The sequence below is a fragment of the Alternaria rosae genome (genome assembly GCF_020736505.1).
Source record: "Alternaria rosae strain MPI-PUGE-AT-0040 chromosome Unknown BKA58scaffold_4, whole genome shotgun sequence".
In the NCBI taxonomy this organism is placed as follows: Eukaryota; Fungi; Ascomycota; class Dothideomycetes; order Pleosporales; family Pleosporaceae; genus Alternaria; species Alternaria rosae.
The window spans coordinates 1,212,112-1,229,519 of record NW_025763573.1 but is presented as its reverse complement, the minus strand read 5'-3'; the positions used below and the strand labels follow the sequence as shown (position 1 = coordinate 1,229,519).

The following is a 17,408-nucleotide window of genomic DNA, read 5'->3' as shown; positions in this document are numbered from 1 at the left end:
ATGCTGTCTACACAGTGGAGAGGCAGCTGTAAGTGTTCGAGACGGGTGGGGGAACAGCGTCGTCGTCGCCCTGCCTAGGCGCCTAACCGCCTCAGGGCATCCTCGACATGGCGAAAACGATGCCGGGAATTCATCAAACGCTACCAAGTGTGGAACTGCTCCAGATGATCTGTTTGCTTCTAGGGGTATGCTCTGAGTCTCCTCCATGCCGAAGGAACCGGGCAAGGTACATATACCTCGAAACCCCGAGCCTCACAAATTCTGCCCACTCTCACATCAAGTCGTCTTCAAACACCTACCTTCTTTTCTTCAAAGTGCCGTGCACTAGTGTTTAATTTTATTGAGCTGAGCTCTTCATTCTCTCTTTTCCCGTCGTAATAACGAAGACTCAAGTTTCATTCCTGTCCTTTTAGATTCCCCCAAACTACCCATAATGAAGACCATATACCCCCTTCTCACCCTCCTTTCGGCGGCCGCTGTCGCTGCTGGTCCTCTTCCCCGGAATGTCGACATCCCGTCTAGGGTTGTGGCTCGTACCGAACACATGGGCGAGGCTGCGCCCGCTCCGGCAGTTGACCCTGCCAAGGCAGCCGCCGACGCCATGGAGTCCATGCACGTAGCAGAGGCGGAAGCCAAGGACAAGGCGCATCAGGAAGCCGCTGCGAAGATGGAGGCCGAACATCAAGCCAAGGCTGAAGCAGAGGAGAAGGCTCATCAGGAAGCTGCGGCGAAGATGGAGGCTGAGCACCAAGCGAAAGCGGAGGCAGAGGAGAAGGCTCACCAAGAATCTGCAGCTGCTATGGAAGCCATGCACGTGGCCTCCGAGATGGCCAAGGACGCCGCTCACAAGGCGTCCGCAGATGCTATGGAGTCTATGCATGCCGCGTCTGAGAAGGCCAAGGATGCCGCTCACAAGTCTTCTGCGGATGCTATGGAGGCCATGCACGTCTCTCAGGAAATGGCCAGTATCTCAGCCGCAGCTACCACCACTGAGGAGGTTGCGGCGACAACTACAGCCGAGGCCATCACTCACGAGACTGTTGCACCAATGACCACGGCTATGGTCGAACAGCCCCCCGCTCCTATGGTCACTGAACACCCCATGCCGCCACCTCCTGCGGCTGAGATGCCGCCACCACCACCTGCCGAGATGCCCGCGCCGCCAGCTGAGATGCCTCCTCCAGCCGAGATGCCTGCACACCAGACTCAAGCAGCACCCGAGCATACCATGATGCCACCACCACCACCTGCTGCCGAGATGCCTCCACCAGCTGAGATGCCGCCTCAGGAGACTCAGGCCGCACCGGAGCACACTATGCCTCCTCCGGCTGCCGTCACTGTCGTTCCTGAAGCCCCTGCCGCCGGCAACATGTCCATGACCCACGCTGCACCAGCTGCACCCATGGTCACTGAGAGTTTCTCTTTGGTAATGGGTGAGGCTGCAAACGCCACTGCTTCTGCCAACATGACCGTTTCCGCCACCGAGACTACTGCTGAGCCTGCAGCCACCGAGGCACCGGGCGCAGCTGAGGAGGAGAAAAAGAAGATGGAAGAGGAGCAGAAGAAGGCTGAGGAAGAGAAGAAGGCCGCTGAAGACAAGGCAAAGCAACAAGAGGAGGCTGACAAGAAGGCCGCCGAGAAAGAAAAGAAGGCGCAAGAGGAGGCTGACAAAAAGGCTAAGGAAGAGGCGGACAAAGCTGCAAAGGAAGAAGAAAAGAAGGCTGCTGAAGAGGAGAAGAAGGCCGCTGAAGAAGCTAAGAAGAAGGAACAGGCTGACGCTAAGGCTGCCGAGGAAGAGAAGAAGAAGCAGGAAGAAGCAGACAAGAAGGCAGCTGAGCAAGAGAAGAAGCAAGCCAACGAAGACGCCAAAGCTGCTGAAGAGGACAAGAAGAAGCAAGAGCAAGAGGACAAGAAGGCACAGGAGGGTCAAGCCGAGCAGCAAGACGGAGCTGAAGCTGACGACAAGCAAGACGCCGCTCAAGAGGACGACAAGAAGGACGAGGGAGACAAGCAGGACGAAGCCGCCGACGCTGAGCCTGTCGCTGCTGAAGAGCAGAACGACGAGGCCGCAGCACCAGCACCAGCCGCGGAGTCTGGCGACGCCGTTGTCGAGTATCCTGCTGGTTTTCTGACCTCAGCTCGTCGCCGCGATGAGATCGCCAACATGCCTGTCAAGCGCGGTATGAAGGCTGTTGCGTTCTGATTTGATTGAACAATCTCCCCGGGTTGTACCCAAGGCGTGCATCTGGACATGCACGGGTATTAGAACATGTTTGAATATGTAGTGTTTAGAATAGATACAAGAATCGCCCACCGCATCTGCTTCATTGTCTCTGTTCTCGTGTCTACCACTGCCTTCCTTTCTCTCTGGGTCCGTCTATTGTCCAGCCTCGAATGTATCTCGACGCAATCTCTGGCCCGTGACTAGAGGCCATGTAAAGATCTAGTCCTTTCGCCCTGTCTTTCCAGATGTACCTTTGCTTCTTTGATATCCAAAGGGAATACCAACTCTGTACCTATGAGGACTAGGCGTCCTTTTCGTTGGCTGGGGACAAATGATGGACTTTTCCATTGAGACTTGTTCCTCAACGGTAGGGGCGGCACGAATCTTCGATGAAGCGTTGGCCCATACGCTCTTTGTTGGGACAATTGAGTCCAATTTCGAGTTGGCATGCTGTGGGTGCAAACGTGGAGGCGAAGCTGCGTTTGTTTGCAACTTTGCTTGCTCTTCAGAAATGATAGCTCGAGTTGTTGGAGCTAACATCGCAGTATCCTGGATTTGATCACCACTTGCAATAACGTCCTTGCCCTCTGGCATGCTATATTCATTCTGTATCCCTCATGGATCCTATAGTTGGACAGTGCATGCACGTTTGCAACGAACTGTAAGAGTGGTTCGACCATCTTTACGTCGCTGCAGTATGCAGTGAATGTCAGAGGTGTTGCGGTATAGGAATTGTCCAACCAACAGTCATCACTGAGACTGTAATCCCAGACATGGCAACAAGGTGTATCCACATCTGCACCCTTCAGTAAGAGTCTTCTCATCAAGCCCTTGCTTTCTGTCTCCAATGCACACCCTAGCAGCTTGATCCCCTTTGTGCGCACTTCCTGATCCAGGATAGCGTTCATGACGAGAGTGTAAAACCGGTAGTTCATCCGTGCGAATCAGCTTCGATCCTTGTTGGTCAAAATGCGCGACAACCTCCAAAACAAGCGTATTTGGTAGGTCGGCCAGCCCAACGGAACTTGGTTTAGAATAGTCGACGATAAACTCGAGGACTAGGTGGTTGACTTGATGCAGACGGCGGAGGTCGGCTGGGCTGAGCGGCGCAACGATCTCACGGAGAAGCTTACTTGGAAGGCTTAGTAATCTTTGTGGTGGATGCGCCATATTGTAGGTATGTGCTAGTCCGGCGAAGTTGATGGGATGATGTGGATAATCTCGTGAAGCAGTCCAGTAACAGTTGCTTTGGTCGCCAACTGTAGGGGTGCGCGCGGAAGCCACAAGAGCGCGTCCAGTGATCTAAGCAACGCAGACGAGGTACTCTGGAGCCTACAAGTGGTGTTGGGAGAACAGGAAAAATTCCTTAAACGCTCTCGCCGTAGACCTTATACGCATGGCGTAGCCCACCCCAGAGCTAGCGCTTGTGTTGCCTGCGACAGTGCGCTTTGATTGGACCCTTTCTCGCAACATTCACTCTGCTAGTGACTACCTGGTCTTCGCGTTCCGCTTTACGTCAGGTGACAGTACGATGGAGCCGCTCAACTCCCCCGACTGAGGTCTGTGAAGCGATATCTCGATTGCAAATGGTGGGGAATTATCTCAGGCAGAGGGTGTTCAGACGAAAAGTGGGAGTTAAGAGGCTGACTTGCACCTTCCCCATGAACACAAGCGAATAGACACCCACATATGAACGTCGAATCAGTCCCCACCACTCTGATCAGGCTTCAAACGAGAGTACACTTGCACATCAAAGACGACTCATTCAAGAGGACAATGCAATATATTCCCGGAATGCCTATACCCATGCTACCAAATGCTAAATCGACCTGGTATCCCCAATCTTGCCCAATCCAGCCAAAAGCAGACGCCTGAAGTGAAGACATGACAGCCTATCCCAAGAAAAACCAATCGTACATCATGAGGTAGTGCCTAGATCATGACATACAACGCCCGCCAACCAACCGTAAAGAAAACGCTCATGTAACAATGACCCTGGAAATCGCTAACAAAATAAGGGAAGAATGAAAGAAGGAAGGAGTTGAGAATGAACGAATACACACATGAGGATTAAAAATAATACTAAGACTTTGGTATAAAGACAAGGCTTAAAGCGAATGCATGTTGGTGGAAAGAAATAAAAGGGAAATGTAAATGAAGGATGTCAATATCAAACTTTTGGTCCTTGCGAACCGTGACCTGTGGTCTTCTTCTGCTTCTGCTTCTGATGCTCGCGTGTGTAATCAATGGTTTGGTCAAAGAAAATGGAGTGAGTGAGGTAGTCGGAGAGATCGGATGATGCTGGTTTGGCGTCGTCGTTCTCGTCGTCGTCTTCGGCTGGGGATAAGTAATCGTCGTACGAGGGGTCTTTCGTTCGCTTATTGGATAGCTTATCCTTGGATGACGAACTGATGGTATGTTGTTTATTGGAGGTGTGTTTGGCGTCGGTCGAAACAATATCCATGGAGTCGACGGCTTTCGGACCTGCGTACGGACTGCGGATACTAGGCGCTCGAATGGTGGTGTTTGAGTTCTTCTCTTCTAGAGCTTTGTCTTGGACGTCTTCGACACTTAGCACGTTTGTCGGTCCAACGCTCGGTATTGGCGGAGGTGGCATCGATTTGCGCGCCTGCTTCTGCTTGTCCTCTTTGCGTGGGGATGCCGGGATGGTGAATATGGGAATAGGCTCCGGCTTGATCTGTAGCTCGGCTGCACGCACGCCCTCACCAAACTTGGGGGCTCCTTTCTCATCCCAGAGTCGCTCGTCGATCCTTGCCTCATCCTCGCTAGTGAAGTTCAGGTCCTTGATGCTCTCGTCAAGACTATGGCGTATCCGCTCGCTTTCAGACGATACCCGCTCGAACTCCCCAAAGCCTGAATCTTGATGCATTGGCATACGGTACCCTTGCGCTGTTGAGAAGCCCGTGCCAACTCTGCGTGAAGGTTCCGGACGATCGAAGACAGAGAAGCCAGTGCTGACTCGCGATGGAGGTGAAGTATTGGAGGCGGAAGAGTCCATGGCAACATCGTATTCCAGGTTGGTGAGCACTCCAGAAGCAGGTATGTGGAATTTTCGACCTTCTTCGTAGCCCGGCGAGGCATCTGAATCCAAGTCTCCTTGATCTGGCTGTGTCTGTGCCAGTTCGTGTACGCGAGTGCTAAAGGAGGCCTTGTTCCCAAACTCTCGATGATCCTGATCAGACGATCCTTGTGCGCTGTTTCGCATAGAGTGTGGCTGAAGTCCACCAACAAACGACACGGCCAGCGGAGTGTCATCGGCTGGCCTGCCCCCAAGAAATGAATTCTCCATCTCGTTTGGTGGACTTGTGATACATATGTCTTTCGGCTCTTGCGTGACAAAGTCATGGACGTCAAGGTCTGCGCATCCTCGCTGAACAAGCTTCGTATCGCCGTCAACGTAGATCTGCTCCCACCTTGTTTCTCTACTAGCTGGCAGGCTTGCAAGCTCATTCTCGAGCTCCGAGTCGTCGAGCGACATTACTGACCGGTGGCCGGGATAAGGCGAGTATTCGCTCCGTCTGTTTCTCTCGCTGGTGCTCAAAGGGCCAGGAGAACGTCCGCGGTCGGAGCGGCTGTTGGGAATGATGTATGAGCCAGAGGATGCGGGGTATTCGGTGCGTGGTATATGAATTTCTTCAAATGACGACTGTTGTCTTGAGTGGCGGCGGTGTTTAGATATATCCTCGAGATCGACTGCCGTCCTGGGGTCGATGTACTCCTTGTCGCTTCGATGTGTAGAGACACTACTTCTTATGGCAGCTTTGGGCCTGAAGTCCCGGTCTAGTATATCGTCAGGGAATTTCTTGAGCAGGCTTGCCGCTGACGGTCTCCCCTGGGGTGAGTCACTGAGCAGGGCTCTGATAATATCGCGGAAGTACACCGGTACATCTGTATTTGGTCGATCGAGGGTGCGAGTTAGTGGTCGCTGTTGGCGCTCCGGCTCGTCTTGCAGTTCGGCTAGCGCCCACAGTACCATGCCCAATTGAAAGAGATCTGACTTGACGCCGATGTATATTGTTACACGCTGTCCGCTTTCGACCAGCCTAGCCAGCTCAGGGGACTCCCAGCCGACGGGGCACCCGCGACGGTTGATGTCGATGATCTTGGCGTTGTCGTCGTTATCTATGACGATGTTCGAGAGCGTAAAGTCACCTTGCACAAATCCAGCTTCATGTATCTCGGACAGACCCTCGACGATTTGTCGAGCCCACCGCTCACGGCGCTCCCAGGTGAGTTGGCCCGTGGGCTTGTATTGGCCTGTGGGCTTAAAGTCGTAGATCACGTCCACCAGTGCGCCCAGCTCGGCATAGCTAATGAGTAGCCCTTTGATGAGCTCGTTCTGCTCATCGACTATGACGCCTTCGAATTTGATGACTGACTTGGATTCTTTCAGGCTGACGAGAGCGTTGATCTCGTACAGAAACTCCTCGACCGCGTCTGGACCCGGGATCTCCTTCTTGATATACGTATTGTTGTTGACGGAGACCTTGTATACGAAGCCTGAGATATGAGAGTCGAAGGAGATGGCGTTCTCTCGGAAGCGCTTGCAGTCCAGGTGTTCGATGGCTGACGTAGGTGGGTACGGGATAGCCTCGTTGACATCCTCGGTGACGTGTACATGAAGACGACCGTCGGCAGTTTCGAGCTTGAGGTTTGTAACGGTGTCGTAAAACTGGATAGCTGGCAGGGAGTCGCGGATGGCTTCGTAAATGCGCTTGCTCTTGTCGCGTTGGTAGTGCATCGTTTTGAGATCAGCCTCGAGTGAGTCGGCCTCAAGATGCCGGTAGTCGCACGATACTGTAACTCGCCTCCATCTGTTGGGCTCCTCGGCAAATGTGACGAAGAACTTCTCGCGGTCCGACAAGTCGCGGAAGTGCATGCTGAGGTTGAGGATCCACTTTGCTTCGAGCTCCTCCTGCAACCGTATATCGTCAATGTCTGAACCTGAGTGATGCGAGCCGCGGTCCGAAAAGGCGTCTGCTACCTCGACTGGTGAGAGTTGTGGAGGTCCTTCGATTGTAGACACTTCGCCGGCCGACATGTAGTCTTCGGGTTCTTCAATGCCGTAATCGACCTGGCGCGCGCCTGCTGGTATGTTGGAGTCTGGACCGCCGCCAATGGTGCGCTCTATACTGGGGAATGACTCTGTTTCTGGCAATGACTCCTTCTCCTTCTCGCTATGACTTTCGTGCGGACTCAGCACGTCTGGAGCGGACATGGAGGGCACAGACATGGGAGGGGGCGAGGGGTTTCGTTTCGAGGGGACGGAGCTCTTGCGGTCTTCCGAGACGGCTCTTCGATGTTCCGTCTCTGGCACCTCGAGCAGCTTGTCTCTCTTCTCGCTTTGCATTCGCTTGAAGGTCAGGGGCCTCGGCAGGCCCGGAATGACTTTTCGGCTGCCTCTCCGCCCCAGCAGTCCGCCGCTCGAATGGGGCCTCGTGATCTCTTTGCTGTCCTTGTTCTCTTTGTTCTCCTTGTTCACGCTCTCGGACATCCTGGCGGGCTTGGTGGGCGAGGGCGGCGGCGTGTGCTCGTCCTTCTTTAGCCAGGAGCCGATCTTCTGGAAGTTGAGGCGGTCCCACATGCTCCTGTGCTCGCCCACTTCGGTGCGCGCGCGCTGGCGGCTGCGACTCCTGCTCGAGTCGCCATTGTCGGCCGATAGCAGCGGCATCTTCTGCGCCGGACGCTCAGCTCGCGGTCAGGCTCTTATCCCCCTCTGCCAGCCTTCGCGGTGCAGAGCGCTGGGCTACCAAGGCGGGGGTGACGTTGGCGTGCGGGCGCGCTGCGGGCAGGTTCCTGGTCGGTGATGGTTCGATGCAGTCGATTGGATTGGTGCTATCGATTTGGCGCCGACTGCATGCTGTGTCGCGGTCCTGTGTAACGGTGGCTTCCTGCGTCCATGGATCTAGTTCATGCTCCGTGCCACGCCACCTGCTCGCTGCGAATTCGAGGGCTGCAGACTTTGCACGACAATCTCCGTGCTAATGACGAAAATACCGCGGTCGTCTATTGTTGACGCCCAAGCGACATGCGCAGGCTTTGGCGCCTGACTTCCGACCAAATGAGCAAACGGGCCGCAGGGGCAATGCACGAGGATGTCGCTGGTGAGGCTCGGTGGGGGGTCTGGTCAGGAGCAGGGCGGCGACGAGTAGGCTGACGGTGGTGTGCTAGGAGGCGGCGACGCGATGCAATGTGCGATGATGAGTCGTCCCAAGTAACATGGGATGAAGGCGACTGAGGCTGGGGGCGCGGAGCCAATCAACACGCTCAGGGCCGGGCTCGCAGGCGGGCGAACGGTTGAACACCGCCTTAGCGTATCCCAGGCAAAGGCGCCAAATCACAATTCCAGAGGCGAGCTGTCGGCACCTCACACACGCCTAAGCCTTCGGTCCCAGGGGAATGCGATAGACAAGAAAGAATCAAATAATGCAAGAGAGAAGTAAATTTTTGCAGCGCCCCCCTATGGTAGCCATGTATCTGGTGTACAGCTGGCGGTCAAGCGCCAACACCACATTGGACAGAAAAGGCCCTCTGCCTGCAGCGTCCGCAGCAGCAAAAACCCGAATCTGGTCCTCTGCCTGTCAAATCAGGCGCGACGCCGCCCTGGGTCCCGCCGTGACATAGCACCGATCCCCTACCCATTGGCTGCCGCTCGCGTGTGGCAGCCACTCTAGCAGACCTGCGGTGAGAGTCACACCCACCTCACCGTCGCAGCTGGCCATGGTCAACCACCACCCGCTGCCTCTCCGACCCTTGGGAACCGCCATATTCAATTCCTGCTCTTGCTGCCTCTGCTCTTCCCTGCCTCAGCCGCCGTCCCTCATCAATTCTTCACATCGCCATATGGGCCAAACCCCTCATTTGGGCCTGCATACATTAGTCGACGCGTAGACGAGGGCAGCTACTGCACCTCATGGTACTTGCGGGAAGGTACTCCGTCGTCGCAACAGTACACGAACTGCCCCACCCAACAGCTCCCACAAGGCACCGCTCCGGCAAGCTTCGAGTAAAGCTGCTCCTGCACCTTCGGAGCCATGATGTTCGCTAATGTATCGGCATCCTTGACCTGGCTTGTACTTCCGGCTGCCTTCCCAACAAGCTTGAAGCCATCCATCATGAGCATCAAGTATGAACAAAGCACCTACACCGTGTATCCGCCTCACACAGCCCCTTGCGCCTCTTATAATTCTCCAAGCCCTGATCTGTAGTCCCTCACCCACTTCACCGGACCGCGCCATGCCGCCGCACATCACAGCCTCCAGGACACGCCGAAGGACAAGCAAAACTAAACTACCAAAGCAAAAAGTGAAGCTTCCTCACCACCGAAACAGCAAAGTCTGACAACAACCTCAACTTTTCTCAACCCCTGACTATGATTCGTTCCCTCCTGTTCGCAGTGTGCGTTGTTCACGCTCCTTACAATATATACCAGGCAACGCCCGTTGACACGTCAATGTGGTTCATGCACCAGACGAAGGAGTCGAGAGCTAACGCACACGGGCTGCGCGTAAGGCGCTGAAGCATCACCACATGCATTCTTTCTTGCTAGCCACAAAACGCCACGAACAGCGTTGGCATTTTCTCCTCTTCTGTTAGTCGTGTTTTAGCCTGGTGGTTTTCCAGGTGGCTTCAGACATGTGGCACTTGCGTCACAGACTACATAGTTCCTTCCATCGCCATGCCATGCAGGCGCAGAGTGAACCAGGCGTAACGCGGCACTTTGGAAAATCGCCCGTTGAAGCTGACGACGCACTATTGCTAATCGATTGCATAGTGTAGCCGTCACGAAAATGCCCGGCGCAAATATGCGCATGGCTTGCTGCGGCATCCCACGATCCCCCCTGTGACGCATGGTGGGTGGGGTTCGTGCATGAGGGGTAACGAAAAACCACCAGGGCTAAGGGAGGGGTTGGAAAGCTGCAGCTTGGGTACGTAGCTGACGTGCTGTCAGAAAACGGCTGAAACTTTGATTGATGAGCGTAAATGATGCTGCTTCCACAAGGTTCCTATCTGTGGTGGGCTGAAGACATACCTAGGTATAGCAGAGCTGTGGACGAAGACGGGAGTGGTAGCTAGGTACGGACCGCCCCGCTATCGGCAGCCTGTGAAGGCGGAAGAGGGCAGAAGGGATCATGCTGGATATGCTTCCTTCTTATCAACCCGCATATTATGGCTGACGTGAAATCATCCATTTGCATCGTCTGAACCTCTTTCACTCACGCGCATAGTACGCATTGAACCGCACTCTGAGAAGAGAGAATTGTTATCATTCATTACCAATGCAGTTGAATCGTTATGGCTCTATCGCCAATGCATATGCAAAAAAAAAAAAAAAACGCCCAAAATGCGCTGCGCTGCTCATCTCGCTATTCGCTTTATCGTACACATATCTCGTCGTCCCAGGTGAGACTCGCTCAGTCGTCGTCCTCACCAGACTCCTCTTCTTCCTCTTCCTTCTTCTTTTGCTCACGCTTCTTGCGGTCACCCTTTTTGCCCTTGAGCTCCTTTTCCCACATCTTGTTCGCGGCGTCCTTGTCGAGATCTGGGAAGACAATGTCGAAGACCTCCTTGTACCATTGGACGGGACGGCCTTCTATGCCTTCTTTGATGTTCTGTCATGTATTAGCAAATATCCTCGCTTTCATTGAGAGCAGGAAAACATACCTCAGGCAACTCGAGCCAATCGCTCATGTTGTCGTGTGGGAAAATGACCGTCTTTGCGCCCGCTCTCCGTGCAGCAACAGTCTTCTCACGTAGTCCACCGATCCTCAGCACCTTGCCGGTAAGAGTCAGCTCACCAGTCATGGCAACATCATCCCTGATCTTCCTGTCAAGTGCCAAACTGAGCATGCTGGTCGCCATGGTGATACCAGCGCTCGGTCCGTCCTTTGGTGTGCCACCCTCGGGGCAGTGGAGATGTATCCTGGCATGCTCAAAGAACTTGTTCTTGGGGAACTCGCGAGCCAGAATACTCTTCGCGAATGAGTACGCTACACTGGTCGACTCCTTCATGACGTCTCGGAGCGATCCACTGCGCTCAAGACCGGGTGCTGATGATGCCGAGAGCGCGTTCTGCACTATCGATTCTATGTAGAGCGCTGAACCGCCCATCGACGTCCATGCCAGACCCATAGCCACGCCGGGTGGCGTGAAGTCGTAGAGACGATCTGATGTGAAGATGGCGGGTCCGACGTAGTCCTTCAGGTTGTCCTTGGTGATGGAAACGTGCACAGAATCTGGGATCTTGAGCGCGACACGAGGCTTCTCTGTGGTCTGCTCCTCGATGTTCTCTGGAGTCTCCTTGAGATCGCTCTTGTCCTTCTCTGACTCCTTTTGCGCAGCCTTGCCCTCCTCGGTGAGCGCTGCAGCTTCGGGGAGTGCATCCTCGCCTACATCGGTAACAATCTTCAGCGCGGACTTGCGGTATACCTTTTCAATGTGCTTCTTGAGATTTCGAACACCAGACTCGCGACAGTATTTGTTGATGAGTTCAACGATGGCATCGCTCTCGAGAACGACATCGGCATCCTTCAGTCCGCTCATCTCCTTGGCCGCGGGTGATAGGTACTTCTCAGCAATGGCGATCTTCTCGTCTGAAACGTAGCCTGACAGTCGAATCACTTCCATACGGTCGAGCAATGGTTGTGGGATCGTCTCATCCATGTTTGCTGTGCACACGAACAGAACCTTTGAAAGATCGACAGGTACATCCAGGTAGTGGTCCAAGAAGCTGTTGTTCTGCTCTGGGTCCAGCAGCTCGAGAAGTGCTGATGCTGGGTCGCCGTGGTTGCTGTTGCGTCCGATCTTGTCGACTTCGTCAATAAGAACAAGGGGGTTCTCTGTTTGACATTTCTTAAGCGCTTGGATGATGCGTCCTGGTAGCGCACCAACGTACGTCCTCCGATGACCCTTGATTTCTGCTACGTCGTACATACCACCGACACTGAAGCGGTAGTACTGACGGTTCAGAGCGCGAGCGATCGACTTTCCAATCGACGTCTTACCCACACCGGGTGGACCGACCAAACACAGAATCTTTCCTTCGACTGTGCCACGCAGTTTGCCAACAGCGATGAACTCTAGGATACGGTCCTTGACATCTTTCAGTCCGTGGTGATCCTCGTCCAGAACTTCTCGCGCATGCTGGATACCGAAGTTCTCCGCACTGCGCAGGCCCCATGGTAGCTGTGTGAGCCAGTCGAGGTAGTTCCTAGTGACGTTGAACTCCGAACCGTTGGGCTCAAGACCTTGTAGCTTGCTCATCTCCTCTTCGAAGACCTTGCGCACGGCTTCAGGCATAGCGAGCTTATTGGCCTTCTCGTTAAACTTTTCGATAAGCTTGTCCTTTCCATCTGATTCGATACCGAGCTCGCGCTTGATACCCTTCATCTGCTCCATCAACATGTACTCGCGGTGCTTCTTGGTGACCCTTGCATTAACATCGTCGGCAACCTTCTTTTGCAATTCCGCGCTGATGAGCTCCTTCTTGAGTACTTCCAAGGCCTTGCTAAGACGCTTCTCAATGTCCATCTCTTCAAGCGCATCCTGTAACTCATGCGACTCGGCTTGTGCTACCGCGGCGGCGAAGTCAGCAAGCTTGACGGGGTCTTCCCCAACGTTCATGGTGGTATGAACAGAGAAAGTCGAGACGTGGTCGCGGAACAGTGGGTTGAGCAGTGCCACTCCCTTGAATGTGTTGACAATCTCGTTGACCAGCACCTGGATTGTCTTGTTGGTCTTCAGATCGAATGGCTCCTCGACCATGTTCTCGACATCGGCAATGCTAACATTGCGACCCTTGAGAATAGTGGGTACGAGCGCTCCCTGAGCTGCTTTGGCCTCTTCTGTTGCCTCCTCGAAGCTAGCGACAACATCGCCCTTGGACTGTGTTGCGCCCGCCTCAGGCTCTGGAGTATCCGCACTCTCGCTCAGTGTGCTTTCAGCCACAGATGACTCCTCCTTCGCTTGCGGTGGCGACTTGAGACCAGTCATCTTTATGCGGCGGTGTGGGTAGAGGACGCAGGTCATGGCAAAGTTGTCATCAGCACCCACGGGGAATGCGCTTGTGACCTGACAGAATGTGCCCACGTCGTACACCTCGCTGGGATCGTGGATGACGTCCTTGTCGGCACCATCGTCCTTGAACATAAAGGCACCAATGTACGGCTGTCCTCGCTTGACCATGTCCGCAATCGCCTGTCCGACCTCCCTATCTCTGATTGTGATGGCCTTGTAAAATCCCGGGAACAGCGGACGCTTAACGAGCGGTATCGCCATGACTTGCGGGTAGACGTCGGGTATCGAAGGCTTGACGAGGGCTCTTTCGGCGCCCTTTCGCTTCTTGCCACCGCCATCGCCGCCATCGCCGCCTCCTCCTGCGGCGCTGCCTCGCCCAGAACTCGACTTTGGTGGTATTGGCTCAGGCGCATCGCTCTTGCCCTCGAGCTCTTCTGCTCTTTTCTGCTCCTTCAGCTTCTTGGAATCTTCTGTTTCTTCCTCTTTGGCCTCCTCCAGTGGCTCTGGTGGCGCCTTTGAATCATCCTCCTTCCGTCTACTCAATGATGTGGAGAAGCTGCGGTATGCGAAGAGTGCGGCAGGCGGCGAGGAACATCGGTGGTGCTGTCGGGCGACCAGAGATGCCGTGCATTGTGCGGGGAGATGACGCGACGAGGCTCTAGTAGTGACAGTTCTCGCATTCGATCGTGAAGCCTGGCGAAGGGCTGCCCGCCACGGCAAGTTCTGTCCGTGGAACATGATGAAATGGCGTTATGTCGGCGTGGGTGGTGGTAATACTATACAAAGAATGGAAAGAGCGCACTTGAAGATACGTGGCACTCGTAGTATGACCAGAAAATCTAATAAGACGGTTGGGTGGGGTGCAATGAAGGTTGGCAGGTTGTAGTGGCGGCGTATGAATTGCTCAGCATCCTTCCGAATCTCGACATCATCACCGCCCAAGCTCCTCCGATAGCCCCGATGGCAAAACCTCGGCAACACGCGACTCTGCCAATCCGCTGCCCACCACCATCTTTTCTCCAGTCACTGCTCCATTCTGACACGCCAATTAATTCCGAGTCTCTCCCACTCAGCTCACTCATGCCTTTTGCTCGCAGCAACTCTGCAATCCATCGTCAGGCTCCGACCTCGGCTTCTTCCAAGGTTCATGCTCGCCGCGTACATTTCCAATCCCGTAGAACATCATCGAACCCGATCGAAGACTGCGAAGCACGACCGCTCGACTTTGCTTATAGATCGCATGCATCTAGAAAGCTGAATGCGCGTTCCTGCTGCGACTATGGAAGGATCCACGTCCAACCATATCGACTATCGAACAGGCAGCATGCTTCATTACATGTTCCTAGATATATACCCCGAATATATGACCCGAACGCAGAATTGTGTACGATGCTAACCACGAGCAAGCTCAATGCGCGGGAGTGATGCTCCCAAAGACGCCCTGACTGGGGCTACACGCGTGGGTCATGGTGCCGGGCCACGTAGAGACCCCAGCCGTTGCGAACCTCATCGCGCGCTCACGTGAGGTAGTCTTTGGGAGTAAGCTATGTCACACCTTGCTGCATACGCAGCATAATATATAACTGATTGAAAAGAATGTGGTATATCGTATACTTCAACCGAGAGTAGATGGTATTGCTTGTAAAACATAAATTGAATGTAGACGTCTGACGGAACACGAATTTAGCTAGCCCCGGCGATGCTCCATCCGTAATTGGTAATCGACGATGGGGTAAAAATGAGGAAGAAGATCCACCCGTTCCCTCTTGGCTCTTACTCAGGTCACGTCAATTAGCGGACGATCTTACCACGCCAATGGTAGGTTCCACGATATGGTCACGCTAACGTCATCGCGTTCCACACATTACAACGGCATGAGGTCCGGACCGACGCCGAGCGCTGTCACAAGGCCAGCAAACTGTGGCTCAAGTACTATGAGATCACTCTTCATATTCATTCATCACTGTATCTTATTGATGCGATAGCCTTCAGCTCACTCAACCTTAACAGCGGTTCTAAAACTTGCTTACTCTACGATCGGCTAGTGTTTTGGCAGCGATATACACCATGTCAAATCACTCGTCGCTCAATGACGACACGGGTACGCTTCAAAGCGAGCCATCTTGATGACACCTTCACTAATCCGCAATAGAAATTGCATCTCTACCTCAACGCCAGAAGGAAGAGCCAACGCGCATGAAGGATGGGAAAGAGGTCGAACTTCATACTTGGTATGGTCCAAAAGACCCTGACAACCCGTGAGTCCCTCAAAATTCCGCATAATCGTTTTCGCTGATGAGAGCCAGGTTCAACTGGTCGACCAAGTACAAGTGGTTCTTAACCATCACTGTTTGCTTCATCTCCATCCTAACGGGTCTTCCTGCTGGATCTTACGGCGCCGGGAACGAGTGGATGGAAACACAGTTCAATGTTCAAAACGAGCCGTTTCCAAACCTCTACTGGGCGACGTGTTCGTGGAATATGGGCGCTGCTCTTTTCCCACTCCTATTCGTACCTTTGACCGAGAACACTGGTCGCATGCCTGGGTATTTTGTCAGTTTCGGTGGCCAAGCACTTCATCAGATTACTAACAATTGTGAAGGTCGCCTACATCGTGTTCGAATTGTTCCTGTTCGGCTCAGCCTTTGCCGATAATTTTGCAACTCTAGTCGTTACCCGTTTCTTCGGCGGCGGCGCATCTTCCGTTTCCATCAACATTGTGGGCGGCAGCATTAGCGATGTATGGAAAGGCGACAAAGCCCGAAGTCTACCAATGTCCATTTTCGGCTTCACTTCCGTAGCTGGCATCGCTCTTGGACCCTTCGTGGGTAGCGCTATCGTACAGCTTGGCTATCCTTCCACTGGACTGCAATCCCCCTGGCGATGGTAGGTGTTTCACATCCGAGAAGTGACCCAACTAATCAACTCCCAGGATTTATTACATCCAAATCATCTACAATGCCGCTCTGATCCCAGTGTTCTACATCATTCTCAAGGAAACCCGTGGCGACGTCATCCTCAAAGCGCGCGCTCAAAAACTTCGCAAAGAAACCGGCCGCGAAGTCTACGCAGAATCAGAGCTCGAGAAGCCCTCGATAGCCAGTTTGCTCAAGGTATCCTTCATGCGACCTACTAAGATGCTATTCACTGAGCCTGTCGTCACCTTCTTCACTCTTTGGATCAGTTTCGCGTGGGGTATCCTCTTCCTGTTCTTCTCCTCAGTCGTACAAACCTTCAGCGTAAGCTATGGTTTTGGCACCTTTCAAACGGGTCTTGTTCAGCTTGCCATCACCGTTGGAGCGCTCATTGGTACGCTTATTAATCCCTTACAGGACTGGATGTATCTTCGTACTGCTTCCAAGAACAAGGAACGGCCTGGAAAACCCATCCCGGAAGGTCGTTTATATACCAGCATCCCTGGTTCTTTGCTCTTCACTGCGGGACTGTTCATCTATGGATGGACATGCCGACCAGATATTCACTGGATCGTGCCTGCGATAGGCATTTGCATCGTTGGCGTGGGCATTTATTCCATTTACATGGGTGTAGTCAACTACCTCACTGATGCTTACGAGAAGTACGCCGCTTCTGCGCTTTCAGCAGCATCGCTCGGTCGCAACACATTCGGAGCCTTTCTGCCCTTCGCCTCATACTCGCTTTTCAAGAACTTGGGATTCGGCTGGGCTGGCAGTCTACTGGGCTTTGTCGGATTAGCCTTGAGTCTTGTGCCTGTAGTGCTACTCCTGAAGGGTCGTCAGATTCGCGCAAAGAGTCCTTTCATGTCGGAAGCCACATTCGACGATGGAGATGACGAAGAAGCGGATGATGGCAAGAATAGTGCGAGTCATCGAGGTACATTTGGACCAGCGGGCGTCGCAGGTGGGCCACCTGGCGGAGTGGACGAACGTGTCTAAATAATGACACGGGCCGTCCAGGATAGGCGATAAAGCGTAAGTGATTTCCATGGATACATTTCAAGCTTTTGAGGTAGTTGTCATCAACATGTATGTTCTCTCCTATCATTAGTAGGTGGCAAGATGTTGGATGTAGCTATTGCATTGATAATAAGAACAGACATCAATTAGTATCGGGACTACAAATAAGATACCGGCATGTGCGAAGAAGGCAAAAAAGGATCACGCCTGCG

General features: G+C 53.6%; 5 protein-coding genes across 5 annotated transcripts; 2 read left to right on the top strand and 3 right to left on the bottom strand.

Moving 5' to 3' along the window:
* Positions 1–320: 320 nt before the first annotated feature.
* BKA58DRAFT_148578 (uncharacterized protein) lies at positions 321–2,323 on the top strand. The gene is made up of 2 exons (XM_046164741.1): positions 321–805; positions 938–2,323. Exons 1-2 carry the CDS (start codon positions 434–436, stop codon positions 2,201–2,203), a joined length of 1,638 nt encoding a protein of 545 aa, XP_046026172.1. The 5' UTR covers positions 321–433; the 3' UTR covers positions 2,204–2,323.
* Positions 2,324–2,377: 54 nt separating this feature from the next.
* Positions 2,378–3,394, bottom strand: BKA58DRAFT_400804 (uncharacterized protein; the record flags this gene model as incomplete). Its single annotated transcript, XM_046171619.1, has 3 exons — positions 2,378–2,424; positions 2,476–2,830; positions 3,080–3,394. The coding sequence occupies 3 exons, from the start codon at positions 3,392–3,394 to the stop codon at positions 2,378–2,380; spliced, it is 717 nt and encodes a 238-aa protein (XP_046026171.1).
* Positions 3,395–4,252: 858 nt separating this feature from the next.
* Positions 4,253–8,293, bottom strand: BKA58DRAFT_148463 (uncharacterized protein). Its single transcript, XM_046164739.1, has one exon. It carries the CDS (start codon positions 7,914–7,916, stop codon positions 4,395–4,397), a length of 3,522 nt encoding a protein of 1,173 aa, XP_046026170.1. The 5' UTR covers positions 7,917–8,293; the 3' UTR covers positions 4,253–4,394.
* A 2,366-nt stretch (positions 8,294–10,659) lies between these two features.
* BKA58DRAFT_400802 (Lon protease C-terminal proteolytic domain-containing protein) lies at positions 10,660–13,999 on the bottom strand (the record flags this gene model as incomplete). The annotated part of the gene is made up of 2 exons (XM_046171618.1): positions 10,660–10,857; positions 10,910–13,999. The coding sequence occupies 2 exons, from the start codon at positions 13,997–13,999 to the stop codon at positions 10,660–10,662; spliced, it is 3,288 nt and encodes a 1,095-aa protein (XP_046026169.1).
* A 1,097-nt stretch (positions 14,000–15,096) lies between these two features.
* Positions 15,097–17,353, top strand: BKA58DRAFT_148521 (MFS multidrug transporter-like protein). Its single transcript, XM_046164740.1, has 4 exons — positions 15,097–15,362; positions 15,414–15,814; positions 15,864–16,147; positions 16,194–17,353. The coding sequence occupies exons 2-4, from the start codon at positions 15,557–15,559 to the stop codon at positions 17,173–17,175; spliced, it is 1,524 nt and encodes a 507-aa protein (XP_046026168.1). The 5' UTR covers positions 15,097–15,362; positions 15,414–15,556; the 3' UTR covers positions 17,176–17,353.
* Positions 17,354–17,408: the final 55 nt, after the last annotated feature.